This window comes from Bison bison, unplaced genomic scaffold (genome assembly GCF_000754665.1).
Source record: "Bison bison bison isolate TAMUID 2011002044 unplaced genomic scaffold, Bison_UMD1.0 scf7180017864518, whole genome shotgun sequence".
In the NCBI taxonomy this organism is placed as follows: domain Eukaryota; kingdom Metazoa; phylum Chordata; class Mammalia; order Artiodactyla; family Bovidae; genus Bison; species Bison bison.
Genome location: NW_011495071.1, coordinates 14139659 through 14162937, shown reverse-complemented (window position 1 = coordinate 14162937; position 23279 = coordinate 14139659). Strand labels below are relative to the sequence as shown.

At 36.6% G+C, this 23279-nt stretch overlaps 1 protein-coding gene across 1 annotated transcript in view; it reads right to left on the bottom strand.

The window, feature by feature from the left end:
* The window catches only part of PIK3C2A (phosphatidylinositol-4-phosphate 3-kinase, catalytic subunit type 2 alpha), a 107040-nt gene that overhangs the window by 58216 nt on the left and 25545 nt on the right, over positions 1 to 23279 (bottom strand). The window contains exon 2 of the mRNA XM_010830530.1: positions 11796 to 12930. Coding sequence (XP_010828832.1) covers positions 11796 to 12866 — 1071 coding nt within the window. The 5' untranslated portion in view covers positions 12867 to 12930. The remainder of the gene's footprint in view (positions 1 to 11795; positions 12931 to 23279) is intronic.

The window sequence follows — 23279 nt, the reverse complement described above, 5'->3', positions numbered from 1 at the left end:
TCTGCTATAATATGATATATACATGGTGAAGTGACCAGCCTGGAGTTCTAGAAAAGCTGCTACTACAAAAAACAGAGTTCATGGATAAAAATAAAGGCAGACTACCCAAAGTCAGTGTAATCAAAGTCCTAACTAAAACAACGAGAAGTCCTTACAAAAATACTAGCACAGTTAAATCTCTACTTAAATTTGCACCTAGAATTATGATCTTCTATTCTTTGAAGCCTCTTTAAATCCTGGAGCTCCTGCTTCCTACTTTGTTATATGCGTTCTGAAGAGCAGAATTTCAATGAAGTTAAAAATACAATCCAGGATATAGACTTCTTCACCAAAGTTCTTAATGCAAAAAGAAATGTCTTTACACCTTCTCTGTCTACACTCACTGCTTCACCAGAATGCTTGCCCCTGTGGAATGTGGAACTGTTCTTGAAGCCACCGTTTTTTACTTCTGTAGAACTTTCAGTGTTTTTCTAGTATTTTCTTGAATTACTAAGGCTTTCCCTTTAACTATGAGAGAGTTTGTTCTTGACTGCTTTGAAGTATTAATATGCTGGGAAAGATGATTTTAAAACAAATGCTACTTCCCCATTATACTGACATCAATCCCATAGGTACCAGTTACAGAAGTTAATTTGTGTTACCAAAAAAAAAGTATTATAGCAAATAGACCATACTATTCTAAGAACGGATTTTCATATTTCTAGACTTTTAATACTCTATTACCAAGGAACAATATGGTTTAAACACAGAAGTTTCATTAGAATTAGAAAACGTCAGGCTTCCCTGGTGGCTCAGTAGTAAAGAATCCGCCTCGATCCCTGGTCCAGGAAGATCCCACATGCCTGAGAGCAACTAAGCCCATGCACCACAACTATTGAGCCTGTGCTCGAGAGCCCAGGAGCCACAACTACTGAAGCCCGCACCCAGGAGCCCATGCTACACAAGAGAAGCCACTGCAATGAGAAGTCTGTGCACTGCAACTAGAGGGCAGGCCCCACTCCCTGCAATCAGAGAAAAGCCCACAGAGCACCGAAGACCCAGTACAGCCAAAAATAAATAAATGTTTGTTGTTTTAAAGAAAATTGTCTTTTTTTTTTGTTATACAGAGACTTAATTTTCTTTCTAGCATTCAAAATACTATCCTACTTAGATGTAAGAGATGATATAACAAGCAAGATTAGAGAACAAATATATAAATATTTTCTGGTTAGAAAAATGCATTTCTAAACAAAGCCTCTGGTTTGCCACTCCAAGTCTGCCACAATCTAATCCAGTTGTATTTCCCAGAACTTCCCAAATGAATACTATATCCAGTGAACCTGAATCATATCCTGTTCCTATAAAGTACAAACTGAATTATCTTGCCTCTAAATCCTTGCTGTTTGTCTTCAGAGCTTCCTCCTAACTTTCCCTCATAGCACAAGTCCAAGATCCATTAATTTTTTAAGGCCCAGTGGAATGCCACTTCATCTACACTGTCTTTTTTGAGAATTTAGTATGGAGCATTTCTTCCCTCCTAACATTTCTAAATACTTAGTCTGAACCAAATACCATATCATTACATCCTGTTTTATATTTGTCCTAATATGAAAGCTCCTTGAGTACAAGAATGAAATTTAATTTGAATTTCGTTATTTTTTTTAAAACTTTACATCCAATTCAGAAGGCACTCAACCATTGGTTTAATTTGTTAAATGTTTTGTTCCCACTAAAAACAAGTTAAAAGTTACTTTCATACAACCAGTGAATTTGCCATAGTGATCATAAAACACTGAAAAATTATAAGGCACTTGGTAGTTCCTTCAATTATTTCCTAAAATAGCAGTAATTTTCATAATTAATGTATTCTATAAAATAAGTCTTATAATTATTATAATACCTAAAATACAGTGAGATGCCACACACAAAAATATCTAGCAATTACTGAGCATTTCTTACATGCCAGGTTCTGCTGTGAGAAACTTGGTCATTTATGTACATATGTATGTATTATTTATTTTTCACAAAGTTCTAGTAGATGTGTAACATGACTATTATCCCCATTTTACACATTGAAAAATGAGGCACAGAGAAGTTAAAGAGGCAACAAGGTCACAGGACTGAAAAAGTGTTAGTATTTCAACCTAGGCAACCTAGCTTAATCACCTTACAACAAAGTCTCCTTAAAAAAAAAAAAAAACAAAAAAAAAACCCTCTAAAACATGAGAGAGGGACTTCCCAGTGGCTAAGACTCTGGGAAGGGGGCCTGGTCGGGGAGCTAGATCCCATATGCTGCAACTAGAGATCCCGAGCACCACATCTGAGACCCAGCACAGCCAAATAAATAAATAAATATCAAAAAAAAAAAAAAGAGAGAGAGAGAAAGACAGCATTGAGACCTAGTACAAGCAATGCTATTAAAAGAAAAAAAAAAAAAAAAAAACCTGTATTTTTGTTGACCTATAACTATCTTTTCTTATCTCTGTTTTTCATGTTCCACCTATTAACAGATTCTGAATCTCCTTAATGGCATTCCTAGATGTTTTTTTTTTTTAATAAAAAAATATTTTTTACAGTGCCTTTCATGTATTAGTTCCTTCCTTTCAAGCAGGTTATGAGTTTCAACTGACAGTGGCAAAAACAGATTATAATAATCAATTATCTAGTCATACATTAAGGTAATAATAGAATCTGGAAAGTTAACTCAATGTTCTGTCCACAAGGTAAAAAACAGCTGGGCTCCCAACGATTTCATCTGTACATCAATGTCATCATTTTCTTGTTTTTCTCCATTCTTTCTGAAACCAAAAAATTTTTTTTTTCAATTTCACACCTACTCCCTCAACTCTTGCTCCCAATCCCTTCTTCAAACTGCAAACAACTTAAGCATCAAATCATTTCTTTTCTTCAATTGTCTTGCACAAACTTTTATGCAGCATTCAAGGCTTTCATACTCCACTTATATACACACATCTTGTCTCCCCTTCTAACCCAAGTTCTTTAAGGATGAGATCTAAGAATGGTCATTATTTGTAACCCACACATTTTGTCCTCAAATGTTTTTCTATGAATGAAAGAGGCAAATGATAGTAAGAAAAACTGCTAGTGTCATTACCCAATACATGAAACAAAGAAAGGTTTGTGGGGGAAGATACTGAGTTCTCTAGTAAATATTTTGGGTTTGGAAATCCATATAGATGTTTGGTCATCATCGAGAAATATTCTATTACAAATTTCTATTCCAGAGTTAAACATATTGAATTGAGAATCATCCAATTTCTGCAATTTTCTATAAGGAAATTTCTCTCTGCTAACTGTTGTCAGCAACCATCAGGATCACCAAGGCAAACCAAAGGATTTTGGGTCCAAGTTCCACCAATAGGAGACAGTTTCTTTAGGAGGCTGAGGGATACATAAGCAATTACACTTACTGGGCATCAAAATGGGACATATAAGAATGGAGAAAGAGAGATTTATTATAAGAAATTAGCTCATGTGATTATAAAGGCTGCCAAGTGATCTGGACTAGTAGCTTTCAAACTCTATATCTATCTCAGAGCCTCAAGAATAAAGTACTGATTAAAAGAGAACAAATAAGATAAATACAATCAAGAACAAAACCTTGGGGGAATACCAATGTTTAGAAGCTAGACAAGTAAAAGAAGTCAAAGATTATAGGAAGAAAACTAGTAAGTAGATTTAACCAGGGCAATGGAAGAAGTTTCAAGAAAAAAAATATGGTACATTGTTGCAAATGGGGCAACAAGGCTGGACAGTAAGTATGATCACTGTATTGAAAATCAGTATTCATACTCCTAGAAACAACTTTCTGCAATATGATAGGAACAAGAGAGGATGGTGAGGAACTGGAAAAACAGTAAGTACAAATTCCTCTTTAAAGAATAATGGTAGAAAAATACTTTGGGGAAACAAGAACAAGAAAAGAGAGATGAGTTACATTTGGGAAAAGAGAAGGAATCTCTCTTCCCTCCAAACCAGAAAGAGGCAAATTAATCTGAGGTGGACAAGTACATACTAAGAATAACCTTGATCTCACTATATAAAAAAAGAAAAAAGAAAAAAAAAACCCAAGTAACTGGAAGTCTTAGCTACAACAATCAGACAAGAAAAAGAAAAGAAGTCCAATTTGGAAAGGAAGAAGTAAAACTGTCACTGTTTGCAGATGACACGATATGAAAAATTCCTAAAGATGTCATCAGAAAACTACTGGAACTAATAAATGATTTCAGTAGGATACAAATGAATTTTGCAGGATATAAAATTAATATATAGAAATCTGTTGTATTTCTATACACAAAACCTAACAGAATGAGAAATTAATAAAACAATCCCATTTACAACTGTATCAAAAATAACAAAATACCGAGGAACAAATTTAACTGATACAGGTAGAAGACCAGTATTTAGAAAACTGTCAGACACTGATGAAAGAAAGTGAAGACAACACAAATGGAAAGATACACTGTCCTCATGGACTAAAGAATTAATATTGTTAAAATGACCATATTACCCAAAGCAATCCATAGATCCAACACAATCCTTACCAAAATACCAATGGTGGGACTTCTCCTGTGGTTAAGACTCCACACTACCCCTGCAGGGAGCATGGGTTCAATCCCTGGTCAGGGAACTAAGATCCCATATGCCATACAGCCAAAAAAAAACCCACAAACAATACCATTCTTCACAGAACTAAAACAAACAATTATAAAATGTGTATGGAAACACAAAAAACCCTGCAACAGTCAAAACAATTTTTAGAAAGAACAAAGCTGGAGGTATCATGCTTCCTGCTTTCAAACCACCCAACAAAGCTACAGTAACCAAAACAGTATGGTACTAGCAGAGAGACAGACACATCAATTACTGGACCAGAAAAAACAGCCCAGAAATAAACCCACACTTACACAGTGAATTAATCCATGACAAAGGAGGCAAGAACATACAACAGGGAAAAGATAGATTCTTCAATAAAGTGTGCTGAGAAAACTGGACAGCTACAGGAAAAAAAGAATCAAACTGGATTTTCTCATACCATATAGAAAAATAAATTCAAAATGAATTAAAGACTTAAATGTAAGACCTGAAACCATAAAATTCCAGGAAGAAAAGAGGCAGTATGCTTTTTGACATTAATCTTAGCAATATTTTTTTTAATATGTCTCCTTAGGTAAGGAAATCAAAAATAAATAAATGAGACTACATCAAACTAAAATTTTTTGTATAGCAAAGGAAACATCAACAAAACGAACAAGTGGTCTACTGAATGGGAGAAGATATTTGTAAATGATACATCCAATAAGGGGCTAAATACTCAAAATATACAAAGAACTCATACAACTCTATCAAAAAACAAACAACTTGATTTTTAAAATGAGCATTTTTTGAAAGACAATATACAGTGGCCAACAGACACATGAAAAGATGCTCAACGTTGCTAATCACTGGGAAATGCAAATCAAAGCCACAATGAGGTATCATCTCATACCTGTAAGAACGGCTATTGTCAAAAAATAAGTGTTGGTGATGATGTGGAGAAAAGGGCACTCTACTGGACTATTGGCAGGAATGCAAATTGGTAATCACTCTGGAAAACAATGCGGAAAGTGAAGTCACTCAGCCATGTCCAACTCTTTGCAACTCCATGGACTGGACGGAGCCTGTCAGACTCCTCCATCCATGGGATTTTCCAGGCAAAAATACTGGAATGGGTTGCTGTTTCCTTCTCCAGGGGATCGTCCCAAAATAGGGATCAAACCTGGGTCTCCCACACTGCAGGCAGACTCTTTACAGTCTGAGCCACCAGAGAGGTTCCTCAAAAAATTAAAAATAGAATTACCCTATGACTCAGCAATTCCACTTTGGGGTATTTTTCTGAAGAAAACCAAAAACAGTAATTTGATAAGATATACACACCCCTATGTTCATTTCAGCATTATTTACAATAGCCAAGATATGGAAGCAACTGAAATGTCCACTAACAGATGAATGGATAAAGAAGGTACAGGATACACAAACACACAATGGATCGTTATTCAACCATAAAATATATCTCACCATTTGGGACAATATAGGTGGACAAGAAGGTATTATACTAAGTGAAATAAAAAAACATACGAACAAATGAATACAATAAAACAGACAGATTGATAGATATAAAGAACAGATTGGGGGGGTGGTAGAGGGAGTGAAATAGGTGAAGGAAATTAAGAGGTACAAACTTCTAGTTACTAAATGAGTCATGAGCATGAATGTACAGCTTTAGGAATACTATCGATAATATTGTAATTATTTAGTGACAGATGGTAACTAGGCTTATCATGGTGATCATTTTGTAATGTACAGAAATACCAAATCACTATACTATATTGTGTACCTGGAATTAACAGTGTTATAGATCAACCATAATTCAATTTTCTTAAAAGGTAATGGAAAAGGTAAATTAGAGGTTTAAGGAAAGTGATACAGGTTTGAAATAATTCATGAAAACTTACCAGTGCATACTTTATAAAGTAGTTATAAGAATAAGGGAAAGCTTTACATCTAAACAAGTTCCAGATTCATGCCATCTTATCCCAGAAATTAGATGGAACACCAAGTTTTCAATAAACATATTTTAAGCATTAAATATAAACGTATCAGTTGCTATTCAGAACAAAGTCGGTTATTTCCTTAATTGAATTTTTTTTAAAGTTTGTAGACTTCAGTAATCTATTCAAATACTGTATTACATACAACTAGACAGTGGAAAACCACATTTTATTCAACTTTACTTCGTGTTCAAAATTACTGTTAGACATTGTGCTAATTAGGATGTAAATGTTTATAATGTTAATAGAATCAGTACTCTGCAAATCCATTTCTATGAAAATAATTTGATTCATTACTAAAATCTTTGAAATCTACTCGAAGTAGCTAAATTTACAGCTGTTAACTAAAAATGTGATTTAAATTTAAATTGCCAGAAGACAGTTTTAAGTACCGTGTCTTTTCCTTTAGGAAACAAAAATTTAAACTAAAGTATTTAGATTATTATGAACAAAAGACACTAGAAGGAAATAGGAAGTAAGACTGCTGAGTGAGAAGAAAAACACCGTTCAGAGTTTTTACCACAAAGCATAAAATTCTACAGGAAATGAATACTTACGTACATAAAGTAATTATAAAGAATAGGCACTGTAATCTTACTTCACAGTGAAAAACAGGAATCTCAGGGAAAAGTTTATTGAATAGAAATGAATGGTGTGTGAAAATTAAAAGTTCCATGCCAATGTTTGTGCCATAGACCTCCAAAGTCAGCTTACTATTAGTATTCTGTTTACCCTTTTGGCCTAAATGAAACCAAACTTAATCTTCATGTACACAAACAAAATGATGAAATCTTAAGAGTTAACAAAATCCCTTTTATAGCATTTGTAACAAATTCACACTAAACTTCTGATTGAAGACCTCCAATAACTATACACTGACCCCCTGAGAGCAACCATTACCAAATGGCTATTTATAAATTTTGTTATTGATATTTAACTATATAACCTGCCTCCTTGAGTTTTCTTCCCCATTGGTCCTTGTTCTTCTTTTTGGAACACTGAATTTTAAAACTAAACTAAACTGAATTTCTCAATTCACAGGAAAAAAATATAAACAAATAGGATTTGTATAATTTTAAGCTTTCTATAAAAGGTATTTTAACTTTCAGCACCTGCTACCACTTATCTATTAAAACCTAGCACAAAGAGCTATTTGTACAATGCAACACAATAAATTGGAAAATTTAGTACATAAACTACTTTTATCTTTTTTACAAGCATACCATGATTTTCAGATAGTCTACTTCTTGAACTGTTTTGAGAACATATGTCCAAAATGTAAAACTTTAAAAGAAAAAAAGTTTCAACTTCCTCTTTTACATGGCAACTTTCTAAACTTGAAATATTATTCCTGAAAGGATCTCAGAAATCATCTAGTCTGGTTTGATATAAACCAGGTTTATATCAAAGATGAAGAAACTCAGATTCAGAGTGTGAATTATCTCCAATTAATATTCTCTTCTTCAGGTAAAATATGCCCAATCTTTTCAACAGTTCCTTAAATAGCACAGCTTCTAGATCCTGAACATTGTAATTTTTTCTTTTCAAGACACACTTTCACTGGTCCCTCTTAGAATGTGGTGGTCAAACATAAGTATTAACAGAGTAGAATATAACAGAATGATCAACAACTATATAACACCTCACGATGCCACAGTTAGACTCCTTTAAGAAGCCTAAGCCACCTCAATTCAGACACTGTGTCATTTAGTAAAGCTCTGACGTACACTGTAATAATCTAGCTCCCATCTCTGGCTGATCAGCTGATCAAGTCATGGTATTTTTGCTTACCTGGCTTTGACTCATGCCTCTCACAGCCAATCTGCTTACTCCTTGATCCTTTCCCCTATACTTTAAAGAAAATCTAAGAATATGTTTCCGCTAAAACTTGCCCAGAAACCTAGTTAATTCCTAGAGTCTGAGTGACTAGTAATTCTCTGCACTCCCATGTGATCTGAACTCACAGATCTTGCTGGGGGAAACATATCTTTAGAAAACTACCTGTCCTCATCAGTCCTGCAAGATGATTTCTGAAAGCACCCCAAATTGGGAAATATCAAGATGATACTGTGACAAATATTAAAAATGAGTAGGAAAAGATGTATGCAGAGAGAGAATGAAAGGAACATAAATAAGTATCACACCCCTGCCCCTACCAAACGGAAGGGTGGAAAAAACATCAGTTTAACCTGAAATGACCCGTCTAAACCATAGAGGGCAACAGGGAAAGGAAGCTGTGCTTTGCAGCAAAAGCACTGTCAATCTATGCTATGGGTTTTGAGTCACAAAGAAACTGAAAAAGAAAATACTGACATTAACTGGAGATAAGTCACTCTCTGGATCTAAGTTTCTGGATCCATGAAATGAAGTTGGTTAGACTATATGACTATGGTTACACATCTCTAAAATGAGTTCATTTAACTAATAACAACACTGCCATTACATGAAAAAATTAATAATTATTTAACTTCTTTACATTTCAGTTTCCTCAACAGTGAAATAGGCATGAATCACTCTGATCTCACAGGATTCTAAGGAAGTCTCTACTCTCTCAGTGATTGTAAAAAAAGAAATAAACCAAAGTCATTTATAAATATTTTATTAAATTCAGGATAATCTATTATCCTGTGGCTACAATACATATACTGTAGAGGTGCAAACACATTCATATGAAGTGTGATGCAAGAAGCAGGAAGATTATTTGAAAGTGACCTGGATGCTCACTCTGGGTTGCCTGGATTATCAGGGGCTCTGCCTTCCACCAATGGGAGGCCTGAGTCTAAACTCTGCTCCACAGAGGACCAGAGGAGACTCTATCCCCGATAGCAGAGACTGCAACTTTCCACAGGTCATGAGATCTCCAGGTTCTAGGCAGCTACCCTTTTCCTAACAATTTCTATAAACAGCTGATATCGCTAATCCAGACTACACAGTGTCAAACACATGCCATCATGGTTAAGTCCATAAAAACGAGATCCACAGTTGGAGAGGGATCTCTCTACTGGAACACTGACCCAAATATGAATCAAGCAGGAACGTGGCCTAAGCATAACAGGAGGATCAGGGGACCAGTGTCTTTCTTTAAAAAAAAAAAAAACTGAGGTAAAAATTCCTAGAACATAAAATCTGCCATATTAACCAATTAAAAATGTACAATTTGTTGGCTCTCAATACATTCATAATGGAGTGTAAACCATCACTATTATGGGAAGAACACTGCAATGTTCTAATTTCAGAACATTTCATCACTTGCCCCCAAATCCCTGTACCCATTAGGCAATCATTCCTCATTTCCTCTTTCCCTCAGACCCTCAGCAAACACTAATCTGCTTTCTTCCTCTATGGATTTGTGTTTTCTGGACATATCATATAAATTGAATCTACATGTTTTTTTTGTATCTGGCTTCTTTCACTTACAATGTTTTCAAGGTTCATCTATGCTGCTTCCTTTGTGTGGGTGAATAATATTCCATTGTATGGACACATTTTTGCTTGCCCATTATCAGCTGATGGACATTTGGGTTGTCTCATTTTCTGGCTCTTCTGAATAAAGCTGCTATGAACAACCCAGTTTTTTAAATGGACAAATGATTTAAACATACATTTCTTCAAAAAAGATGAAGAAATTGCAAATAAGCATATGAAAAGATACTCAACATCACTAGTTATCAGGCAAACCCCAATCAAAATCACAATAAGATACCACTTCACACTTCCCATCCATTAGGAAGGTTATAACCCCCAAAATGGAAAATAACAAGTGTTGACAAGGATGTAAAGAAACTACAACTCTCATATACTGTGGGAGTTGGAAAGGGGATGATGCAGCCACTGTGGAAAACAGTTTGCTGGTCTCAAAAAGCTAAACATAAACTAGCCAGCAATTCCACTCCTAGGTGTACACTCCCTTCCCCACATTTTTTGATTTGGCTCAGTCTTCCCTTCTCCTTACAAATATTTTAGGAAATGACAGATGCTTTGTAAAAACAAAAACCAAGACAACATAGAATATTAAGAGAAAATAATCTGATACTATACTTATGATTCCAATTTAAAATGTTAAATTAACCTGTGACTTTTAAATTGAAAGGTGTTAAGAAATTATGTTACTAAATGTGCAAATAGTATTGAAAAACTGAAGAGAACTTAAGAACATGTATTTCTCAGTGTGAGCTACAGTCAAAATGTATTTGGAACACATTGCACTGGTTAAGATTTTTATGGATTCTGATCATGTTATCCAAAAACATCCTCATCCTTTTTTCTTAACCTTAATATCTACTGCTTTCTCCCCAGACACCTAAAATGGCTTTTAAAAATCAATAATTCAACATAAATCCATCCCAATCACGCAAAATTTGCTTCTCCTTCCCGAAATCCTAGCTGATTCTCACTGCCTAAAGAGTAGTTAAATGCTGATCTAATTAACTGAATGATATGATTCACATTAAGGTGAGAATGAAGCTTAAACATTCCTAGAATCCACAGATGATATAAAAAGCAAAACAAAAATCTTTAGTGGTATACTATATATGGAAAGGAAAAGTCTAAACCTTACTGCCCCCTCTTGTAAGAGAAGACATTCTGCTCCATGCACCCTTATCTAATTCTTCCAGACAGTAAGACTATATGAACTCAGCAAATATACTATATAGATTATAGTTCTATTCTTCATTTGCATCAATATAAGTGTTTAAACAGAGTCCTTTAAATGGCTTTTCTCCCATCTCTCTGAGGCCTCCCTTCCTTTCTTCCTTTTTCACCTCCCTTTCTCCCTCCTGTTCTTCTATTCCTCCATGGTTAAAAACAATAAAACAATATACATTAGAATTTCTATAATGGAGTTAAAAACCAAAATTCCTCATCTCCTCTGAAAAATAAAGGTGCTAAGGCAAAGAAAGTAGGACCACATATAATGAATGGAGAGGGAGAGACAGATAAAAATTATCCTAAAAGCCTATAAGCAACAGCCAGATCCTTAGGTTTTCAAAACTCACAATCCTAGAAAAAGATATTAATAGCAATTAATTTTCAATTGGCCTAAACACATTTAATCCTTTATCACACAATCTAAGATGCACAGTGTACTTAAGAATAAAAGAAAACAAAACTCAAAAAAATATTTCTTTCACCTAATAAATTATGTATACAAGCATGAATTCTGTGTTATACTAAGTTTGAGAAGTTCGTAAGAAAAGACTATACCTGATATATTTGGCTCTGGACTTTTGTAGGCTGAGTTGTTCGAATATTTAAAGACTGGCTTCTTGTTACTGTTGCTCCAGAAAGAGATTTTCCATTCACCTTTCTGTCAAGGTGACAACTTGCTGGTGATCTCTCCTCAAGAAGAACAGCATCCCAGGGATCGTCTGCTAGCAAATCTGGTACATTTTTCTCTTCCTCATGGTCCTCTACCTCTACATTGTCCACCTTAGGCTTACTTAGAGGATCCAAGTCTAACCAATCAAATTTACTGATATCTTCAGACTTTGGAGATACCTGCAGATTGCTGATTGTAGTTTTTGAATTTATCTCCAAATCAGTCCTTGCTTTTCCATTTTTTAAAAATTCTGATGTGCTAGCTATTTTGTCAAACAGCTTTGCCATGTCAGGACTGATGACTGGGCGATAGATAGGTAAGCTTCCTTGTGGATGAAAGGGTGTGGCAGGTGTCAAAGGATATGAAAAATATGGAGACTGTCCTGGAAGTCTTAAATATATTGGTTCTGTGGATGCAAAAGTAGGCATTCTTGGGTTGAAGCCATTTTGGAATGCAGTCTGTTTAGTACTGTAAGTTGACTGATAAATAGAAGGTAAAGTGTAACTGGAAGGTCCAGATAATCCAGGTGGCCACTGTCCTCTCTGAACAGCAGGTCTAAGATACAGTTGTGCTGATAATGCAGGGTTCAGAACAGGAGTAACTGGCAATATAGGTGTTTTCCTAGTCTCAAAACTGTCATCCAGCAATAGTTTCTCAAGTTCAGCTTGGGTAAGCTTTTCTACATCAATATCTACTGCTCTTTTTTGGGTATCTGATTCAGGAAACACCATGAGATCATAATCCTGTTTATTATAAACCTGTGCTTTTTGTCCAGTGCTGCTAGACAACTCAAAGCCTCTCTGATTATCAGTCACCTGTCTGTCCTTTTGCAGTTTTGCTAAAGCCTCTGCTTCCATCTGTAATGCTTCTTCTTTGTCCACATCCCTTGTTCTTGTTGATTCCGGAGGGGAAGATGAGCATTTCTTAAATCCATTGTTGCTGGATATCTGAGCCATGTCCACTTACCAATCCAAACCTCCCCAATCTAGTTTTCTCTTGTAGTTTCCAAAATAGCAAGACCTGTACATAAAAATAAATACAACACTCAATTAGATTTTTTAAACACAAATTTGTTTAGTTTGTAACCCAGTACGCACGATTTAGGGCTTCCCTGGTGGCTCAGCTGGTAAAGAATCCTCTTGCAAGGCAGGAGACCTGGGTTCAATGCCTGGGTTGGGAAGATCCCTTGGAGAAGGAAACAGCTACCCACTCCAGTATTCTGGCCTGGAGAATTCCATGGATTATATAGACCATGGGGCCGCAAAGAATCGGACACAACTGAGCGACTTTCACTTTCACATATGATTTAGGATGTCATGCCATTTACACCATGAAATGAAATGAAATAGAGAAAATCTGGGTTAAGGAACACTTTTAAAACATCTCATACACTTGTTAACTCAAGCTTTCACTTCAGTTGTCACACTGAGTGTCATTAACCAGTTGCATTTCCGGCAGAATTCTTGGCATGAAATGGCTTAAGTGCTAGTCACATATTTTCAAGAGTTCTGACAGGGTTTACTGGAATGCAAACAGCAAGTCAAAATGATTCCAACCTTTTGCTATCTGTAAAAAGGCTCAAAAGCCAATTAGCAATAAAAGTGTTCAATACCTAGTAAATAAAAGTAAGTTAACTATTATTTTATCAAATCATCACATGAAAAACTAAGGACTTATAATATTCCAGAAATTTTTAAAATGTATACGGTAACATAGATTAGAATAATAAGGCAAGTGTTAAGGTTATAAGAAGCTCTAATACTCCACTCAAAGGTTAAATTACAGCTGAATTTGCCACATAGTTCTCATCACACTTCTATTCTGATTATCTAAAGTTAAATCAATAGTTACAATACTAAAATTTCTCCTTTTCAAACTGCTAAACTATTCATAAACTAGAAGATAGTTTATTAAAACTTTTTCATGCATGCATGAATGCTTAGTCACTCAGTTGTATTCAAGGTAGCTCTGTGGTAAAGAATCCACCTGCCAATGCAGGAGACGCGGATTCAATCCTTGGGTTGAGAAGATCCCCTGGAGTAGGAAATGGCAACCCACTCCAGTATTCTTGCCTGGAAAAGTACAGGGACAGAGAAGCCTGGCGGGCTCAGTCCCAGGGGTTGCAAAGAGTCGGACATGACTGAGAAGGTACGTGCTGTTAATCTAACCTGATTTGAGATACACATAGTTTGAATACCTATAAAGCAAGAGAGCACCTGTTTATATCCTTATAAATGTTTAGTGAAAGGAGGCAGAGAACTGTCCAAAGTGAATTCAAATAAAGGAGAAATTTTAGTATTGTAACACAAATGCAAATCCTAAGTGTTGAGGTATATTAAATGAATAAATTATTAGCAATAAGGATATGAAGAAAGGTTTTCAAGAAAGATACCTTTTGCAATTTTTCTATACAACTATAGTTGAATTTGAGTCATTTCACTGAAAAGTTATCCCAAATTTTCCCCTTCTCTGGCAGGCTACAAAACTAGGTGTGACATACACTTAATGTCTGTACACTTCATTGTATGTAAATGTTTTTTATCAAAAGAAAAAACTGAATATTGGCTTGCTAAATACATGCAGCAGGTACTTAAGAGAAAAGAACTAATACCTACATTTTGAAATGCATCAAAAAATAAGATAAATTGATAAAAGAATGATAGATGGATAAATATATAATAAAGCAGGTAGAGTAAAATGTTAACAGTAGTATCTAGGGGGTAGATATGTGGATATTCACTTTGAAATTCTTTCAACTTGGCTTCATGACTGAAAATTTTCACAATACAGTGTTGGGGGAGGGATAGGCAGAAATTCCTCCCATTCCATATACACATCTGTTTTGCAATGCAACTTTATTACTCTTCCCATAAAGAGGTGGGGTCTATTTCTCTACTTGATCTGAGCTGGCCTTGTGACTTGCCTTGACCAACAGAATGTGAAAGAAGTGACACTGTGGGAGTTCTAAGTCCATCATAAGTCTTTCATACCTAAGTCTACCATCTAGGCTGACTGCTTCAGCTCTTTCTTCCCTGAGTGCAGCCACTGCCATGTGAATGCTCATGAGGATGAGAGCGCACAGAGAGGTTCAGGTAACAGCCAGCATCAACCAACAAGCGTGTGAGTGCAGCCACCATCATAGACCATCCATCCACAGCCGAGACAACCACAACCACATGAGTGACCTAGGGCCAGCAGAAGAAACTACCCAGCCTGAGTTCAAGTCAAATTGCTAATGCACAAAATCATTCTGGAATCGTCTGTTACATAGCAATAGATAACTGGTAAACCTTTTCTTCTTACTTTTAGAAAACAAAACTGAAGCCACTTACATATTTAATAACAAATTTCTGTTTTAACCTCTGTAGTCACCATTACTACTTTCCTTTACATGTCCTCAGAGAATAAACAATCCCTTTTCCTTTCTAAGGAGGCCCCCTCCACTTATATCCTTGATCCTACTGAATTTCCCTTCTTTATCAATGACTGCCTCCTTTGCAGTCCTTTGTTAATTTCTCCTTTACTTGCTTCTGCTCCTCTACCATAAAAATGTTCAAATGTTCTCCATACTGAGGGGGGAAATATCTGAACATTCCCTTTACTCTAGTAGCTTTCGTTTTTTCTCCTTTCACTGCCAAGCTTCTCGAATGAGTGACCTAGAAAGTCCTTTCTTTACTCACTCTGCCTTAAAAAAATTCTACTTGCCCTTCAGAGCCCAATTCAAAATACAGTCTCCTATCTGAAGCTTTACTTAAGCACCTTCTGTCAGAATTTATCTTTTTATTATAGCTCAACTAAAAATTTTTATCTTTACTTTTGTATGCTGCTTTTGCCTGCTCAGCATCCTCCCTTCTGGTAGCAGAATTTCTAAATTCCTTTTTGGAAACCACTTGTCTTTCTTTTGTTTCATCTACTCTGAATTTGAGCTAGACCATCCTCACTCCACAACCCACCCCCGCACAACACCCCGACTCCAGAAGATTCAAGTGTGGCCAAACCAGACTTAATGCCAGAATTTCTGGAACTATTTGGAAAGGAAGCTTATCATTGAGGTTGCTAAGCTGACAGGATGTAAGCCTGGCCCTGTTTGGGCCATCTTTGCCACCACTTGAGGAGATACTGTCTGAGAATGAATCCAAGTCAGAAGAAAGTAGGGCTAAGATAAATGAGATAAATCCTACATGTTACATTAAATATCTGGATCTAACCCATGTCCAAGGCAAATGTTTCATTTATGTAAGCCCAGAAATCCCTCTCCTTGCTTAAGCTGGTTTAAAATTACTTTTTGCCATGATAACCAAAAGTACCTTAACACAGAATCTGTAGCCTGTATGTCTACCCAAACAGACTAGAATAAGCTTGTGAGGAGGCCTAGTTTGCTTATTTTCCCTCCCCACTGCATTTAAACACACTTTGCTTAATAAATATGGAACTTAATGTAATGAACATGTGTTTTAACAGGAAGGAATGAAAGCTATTAAAAAGTCTTAGAGAAGGGATTCCAGATGGCACAAAAATATGGGTATATGATGAGAAAAATGAGTCAAATTTAACTACCTGTTAGCCAACACAACACACTGCCTATTTTTCACAAAGCTAGGTGGATTAGAACAAAACAACATTCTGAAATACAAAGATTTGGTTTGGTTTGGTTTGATCACTAAGTTGTGTCTGACTCTTGCGACCCCATGAACTGGAGCCCACCAGGCTCCTCTGTCCATGGGATTTTCCAGGCAAGAATACTGGAGTGGGTTGCCATTCCCTTCTCCAGGGGATCTTCCCAACCCAGGGATCGAACCCGGGTCTCCTGCACTGCAGGCAGACTCTTTACCAACTGAGATATGAGGGAATTCAATTCATCTTCCACAAACATAATGCCAATTTGTTATTTAAGTATTCTTCTGGCTACCCTATTCGCTAATGATAGGGCTTGTTCTCAAAGAGGGAATCTAGATTTTTTTTAAAGTACATTTGAGATACAGTTAATTCAATGGATTGCACACTTATTCCAATTATTTCAAATTAATGTCATCTTTTATTTACTGATAAAGGTATAAAACTAATACTTTAAAATATATTTTAACAATGAACGTAGTGTTTTCTCACATTATCAATTCATTTGCTTGCTCTATCCCTAGTTCCAACCCAGAAAGTAAATACAACTCTAAGTAGTCATTAACAGCTGTCTGTTAGCAGCCAAATATCATATTTTAAAGTTTTTGGTCTTAAAAAAATACCGTATTTTAGTTTCCCAGAAGATTATTAAGCATGTATACTCAAATGATAATAAGGAACTTAAAAGGTTGTCCAAGAGTAACCCTGTGCCTCAGCTATTTTTCTAAGGCTGCTGCACTGATATGCTCCATTAATTTTTTAAAATGAAACTTCACTTGATGACAAACATTTAGCAGGAAATAATTTCCAACATGCTCATTCAAAATGAAAAGTTCAATGCTAATGTTCCACTAATTCAAGCTGGGAAAGACAATGTAACTTGTTTTTGAATGATGACTGTATACCATCTGCCAAAAATTTCCCAACATAAAATACCTCAGTGCAGATCACAAGGCTGTAGCTACTTTAAAATTCTTTAAAAGAGGGCAATTAAACTATTCAGTTAAACTTTTGGAAACCATTCACAGACCCAAAGGAATTAATTTAAAAGCTGTTGGCTTCTACTGACACTCATTTACAATTTAAATTTAAATCTCAGACAAAAATAAAACAAGTCAGTCCTGCTATCCATCTAAATGCTTTCTGATCTTAAAATTCAAAATACCTAAGAAAATGGAAAAACAATTATTTGAATTCAACAATACAAATATTCTCCTTGAAAATGAAAATCAAAGACAAATAAGTTATGGTACCTCCATGGATTGAATTTATGCCACTACTAAAAATAAAATTATGAAGACTGCAGTTAAATGTTTTTTTTTAATTCTAGAAAATATCTATACAGCTCCACCTACCCAGAGACCTCGATTACCCTGGTGGCTCAGTGGTAAAGAATCCACCTGCCGCTACAGAAGACACAGGTTCGATTCCTGGGCTGGGAAGATCTTTTGGAGAAGGAAATTGCAACCCACTTCAGTATTCTTGCCTGGGAAATTCCATGGAGAGAAGAGACTGGTGTGCTACAGTTCATGGGATCACAAAAGAATTGGACGTAACTTAGTGACTAAACAACAACAAATACATAGACCTGTGATTGGAGATATATAGGTACTATATGTCAAGCACTGCTTTAAGCAATATATTAACTAATTTAACATTCACAAATTCTATTAAGTAGCTGCTACTACTATCCCTAGTATACAAATGTCATATTAATATAATGTGCCCAAGCTCATAGCAGCTAGGCAAGTGGTGAAATTAGGACTCAAATTCAGACGGTGTTTTTATGTTAACAGTTAAATGGAATCAGTAAGTGTCCAGACATATCTTATCCTTTAAAAATATCAATTTTCTTTCTCAATCCTAGGGATATTTCTGTTTACATTAATAAATTTTGTTTCTTTTAATTCTATCATGAAGTAGTTAGTGTCACTTTTTAGCTGTAACATACATCACGGATTCAATGGACATGAATTTGAGCGAGCTCTGGGAATTGGTGATGGACAGAGAAGCCTGGCATGCTGTACAGTCCATGAGGTTGTAAAGAATTGAACACGACTGAGCAACTGAACTGAACTGATGCATCAATTTATCAGCTAATATATTATTATCACCAGATGACTAGCAAAGTTATAATTTCATTGAATTCCTATCTTATTTACCCTCTACTCTCAAACTTACCCTGGAGAAGGAAATGGTAACCCATTCCAGTATTCTTGCCTGGAGAATCCCATGGACAGAGGAGCCTGGCAGGCTACAGTCCACAGGATCGCAAACAGTCAGACACGACTGAGCAACTTCACTTCACTTCACTCAAACTTAAGCTACAGTTGCTGCATAATGCATCAATGATTAGAGAACCTAAGACACCATATCTTTTATCAGAAAAACTAAACTCTGAAACAAATAAATAAAACAGACTAAAAGAAGTAATTTATTAATAATTCAACTGAAATGGAAAAATCACATGGCTGAGCTCAGAATAAACAAGTGGTGGGAGAAAAATTATCTTGAAAACTAGGAGGGAAAGAGACGGCAATAGAAAAGTAACCATAGGAGAAAGGAACTCCATCTGTGCTTAAAAACAAACTGCATTAGAAGAGAATACTCTCCTACTTTTGGTTCAGGATGGCGGAGTAGAAGAACATATGCTCATCTCCTCCTGTGAGAGCACCAAAATCGCAACCAGCTACTGAACAACCATCGACAGGAGGACACTAGAACCTACCAAAAAAATAAAACCCACGTCCAAAGACAAAGAAGAAGCCACAGCAGGAGGGACACAATCACAGTAAAATCATATCCCATACCCGCTGGTAGGTGACCCACAAACTGAAGAACAATAATACCAATAAGTTCTCCTACTGTTGTGAAAGTTCTGACCCCAAATCAGGCTTCCTAACCTGGGAATCCCCAGGTAATCTGACCTTGAAGGCCAGCAAGATTTGATTATAGGACTTCCACAGGACAGGGGGAAACAAAGCCTCCCGCCTTGGAGGGCCCAAACAAAATCTTACATGCACCAAGACCCAGAGGAAGGAGCAGTGACCTCACAGGAGACTGAACCAAAACCACCTGCCAGTGTTGGAGGGTCTCCTGTGGAGACATGGGTCGGCAGGGGCTCGCCACAGGGATGAGGCACTGATAGCAGGGGTCCTGGAAGGCCTCGCGGGCCTAAGGCGTCTTGTGCATTGTGATTATTGCTCAGTCATGTCCGACTCTTTGCAACTTCATGGACTATAACCCGCCAGACTTCTCTGTCCGTGGGGATTCTCCAGGCAAAAACACTGGAGTGGGCTGTCATGCCGTCCTCAGGGGATCTTCCCAACTCAGGGATCGAATCCAGGTCTCCCACATTGCAGACGGATTCTTTATTGTCTGAGTCACCAGGGAAGCCCTCTTTGAGGTCCCCATTAACCCTACCATAGAGGCCAGTAGACCTCAGGGTTGTGTCACCTCAGGCCAAGCAACTTACAGGGAGGGAGCGCAATTCCACCCATGAGCAGATAATTTGATTAAAGCTTTACTGAGCAAGGCCTTGCAAACCAGATAAAGACCCAGTTTTTCCCACTGCCAGTCCCTCCCATCAGGAAGCTTACACAGCCTCTTAGCTTCCTCTATCAAGGGCAGACAGGAGAAGCAAGAACCACAATCTTACAGCTAGAACAAAAACAACATTACAAAAAGTTAATCAGGATGAAAAAGCAAAAAGTTATTTCCCAGATGAAAGGACCAGATAAAACCCCAGAAAAACAACTAAATGAAGTGGAGACAGGCAAACTTTCAGAAAAAGAATTCAGAATAATGACAGTGAAGATGACCCAGGGTCTAGGGAAAACAATGGCGAAGACACAAGAAATGTTTACCTAAGACTTACAAGAACTAAAGAACAAACAGAGATGAATAATACATGCTGCTAAGTCACTTCAGTCGTGTCTGACTCTGTGCGACCCCATAAATGGCAGTCCACCAGGCTCCCCTGTCCCTGGGATTCTCCAGGCAAGAACACTGGAGTGGGTTGCCATTTCCTTCTCCAATGCATGAAAGTGAAAACTGAAAGTGAAGTCGCTCAGTCGTGTCCGACCCTCAGCGACCCCATGGACTGCAGCCTTCCAGGCTCCTCCATCCATGGGATTCTCCAGGCAAGAGTACTGGAGTGGGGTGCCATTGCCCTCTCCAGAATAATACGTAAGAAGGAATCAATAGCAGAATAACTGTGGGGAAGAACATGTAAATGACCTGGAGGACAGAATGGTGGAAATCACTGCCACAGAACAGAATATAGGAAAAAAAAGAGTTTAAAAAAATGAAGACAGCCTAAGATACCTCTGGGACAACATTAAACACACCAACATTTGCATTACAAGGGCCCCAGAAGGAGAAGAGAGAGAAAAAGGACCTGAGAAAATATTTGAAGAGATAATAGCTGAAAATTTTCCTAACATGAGAAAGGAAAGTCAACCAAGTCCAGGAAGCACAGAAAGTACCAGGCAGGGTAAACCCAAGGAGGAAACACATCAAGACGCACAGTAATCAAACTGACAAAAATTAAAGACAAAGATAAAACATTAAAGGCAACAAGGGAAAAATGACAAATAACATAAAAGGGAACTCCCATAAGGTTCAGCTGATTTCTCAACAGAAACTGCACACCAGAAGGGAATGGCATGATGTACTTAAAGTAATGAAAAGGAAGAACCTACAACCAAGAATACTCTACCCAGTTAAGACTCTCATTCAGATTTGATTAAAAGCCTTCCAGAGAAGCAAAAGTTAAGAGAATTCAGCACTACCAAACCAGCTTTACAATGCTAAAGGAACTTCTCAAGGTAGGAAACACAAGACAAGGAAAAGACCTACAGAAAATAAACCCCAAACAGTTGAAAAAAATGGTAACAAGAGCATATATATCGATAATTATCTTAAATGTAAATGGATTAAATGCACCAACCAAAGGACACAGACTGGCTGGGTGGATGAAAATATGTGCATGTATGCACCTCCACTTACCACATCACTCTGCTTGATCCCTGCCCCAAATTGCATGTAATTATTCTATATTGTTCAGAGAAGGCAGTGGCACCCCACTCCAGTACTCTTGCCTGGAAAATTCCATGGACGGATGAGCCTGGCAGGTGCAGTCCATGGGGTCACAAAGAGTCAGACACGACTGAGCTTTCATGCACTGGAGAAGGAAATGGCAACCCACTCCAGTGTTCTTGCCTGGAGAATCCCAGGGATAGGGGAGCCTGGTGGGCTGCCGTCTATGGGGTCACACAGAGTCGGACACGACTGAAGCGACTTAGCAGCAGCAGCAGTAGCAGCAGGTGTATGTTCAACACCAGGCACTGTTCTAGGTGCTGAAAAGTTACATAAAAATAACGTAACCATTAAGACTGTCAATGAAAGAACAAACTGGGGGAAAAAATGTGCTACTTATATCACACAGAAAGAACTATTTTCATAACATAAAGCCCATAAAGAAAAACAACCTTATAGGAAAATGGACAAAAAGTTTGAATAGGCTGGTCACAAAAAAGTAAAGACACCTACCCTTATTCATGTTGAGGTAATAGCAATCTTATACTAAACCTGATTTTATATCAAACTGATAACAAACACACAGAGGGGAAAAAACTCATCATATGAAAACTTGTTAGGTACATATAACAGCAGATAAAGGAAAAATTATTGTTTTAAATGATGCTAGAAAAGTAGAAAGGTGAAAACTTAACGAACAACTGAATTGAACTGAACTGAGACAGCACAGAAAGGCAAGAAAAAGAAACACGACAGGATCAAAGAGGAAGAAACAAAACACTGTTTTCTGATAAACCAACAAATCCAAAGAATATGCAGGTAACTAATAGAATTACATGTCGGAGCTTAACAAGGTTGCTGGAAATGATATTGAAATTAATTATATTTCCATATACCCATAAGGAATGGTTAGAAAAGGCAATTTTCAAAAAAGCAATATTTATACTAATAAGTTCACACACATGAAACTCACTAATAATATATGTAATTCACAAGTTGTAGGGAAAATTATAAAAGTTTACTGACAAATATCAACTATTTCAATGTAATGGATATTTTCTCATGTTTACAGATTTGAAGACAATTTTATAAAGATGCCACTTCTCCTGAACCAGATTTACAGGTTCAGTGCAGTCCCAATCAAAATACATTCTGTTAATATAAAATTTGACAAGATGTTCTGAAATTTATACAAACCAAAAGGGTCAAAACAGCCAAGACTTTCTTGAAAAAGAACAAAGGGAAAGGACTTGCGCTAGCTATCCATTAAAGACTTACTACAAAGCTCATTTTACTAAAGATAGTACGGTATTTATGCAGGAAGAGATAAATCTAAATATCATGTTAAGAGCCCAGAAACAGACACACATACACAGATGCCTGATTTAAAAAAAAAAAAAAAAAGAGGCATTTCAGAATAAATGGTGCTAGAACAAACTGCAGGAAAAATGAAATGGACTCCTCCTGAACTCTTTAAGCAAAAAATCAACTCAAGGGAAGCCAAATACCAAACTTTGAAAGGAAAAACTATAAAGCTTTTAAAATCAGAGAAAGGAAAAATTTCTTAAGTAAGATATAGAAAGAACAAACCACAAGGAAAAAAGTAATAAATTTGACTAGAGTAAAATCCAGGACTTTCATCCATCAAGACACCAAGGAGATCTGTACACCTGAAACTAACACAACATTATAAATCAACTGTACTTCAAAAAAAA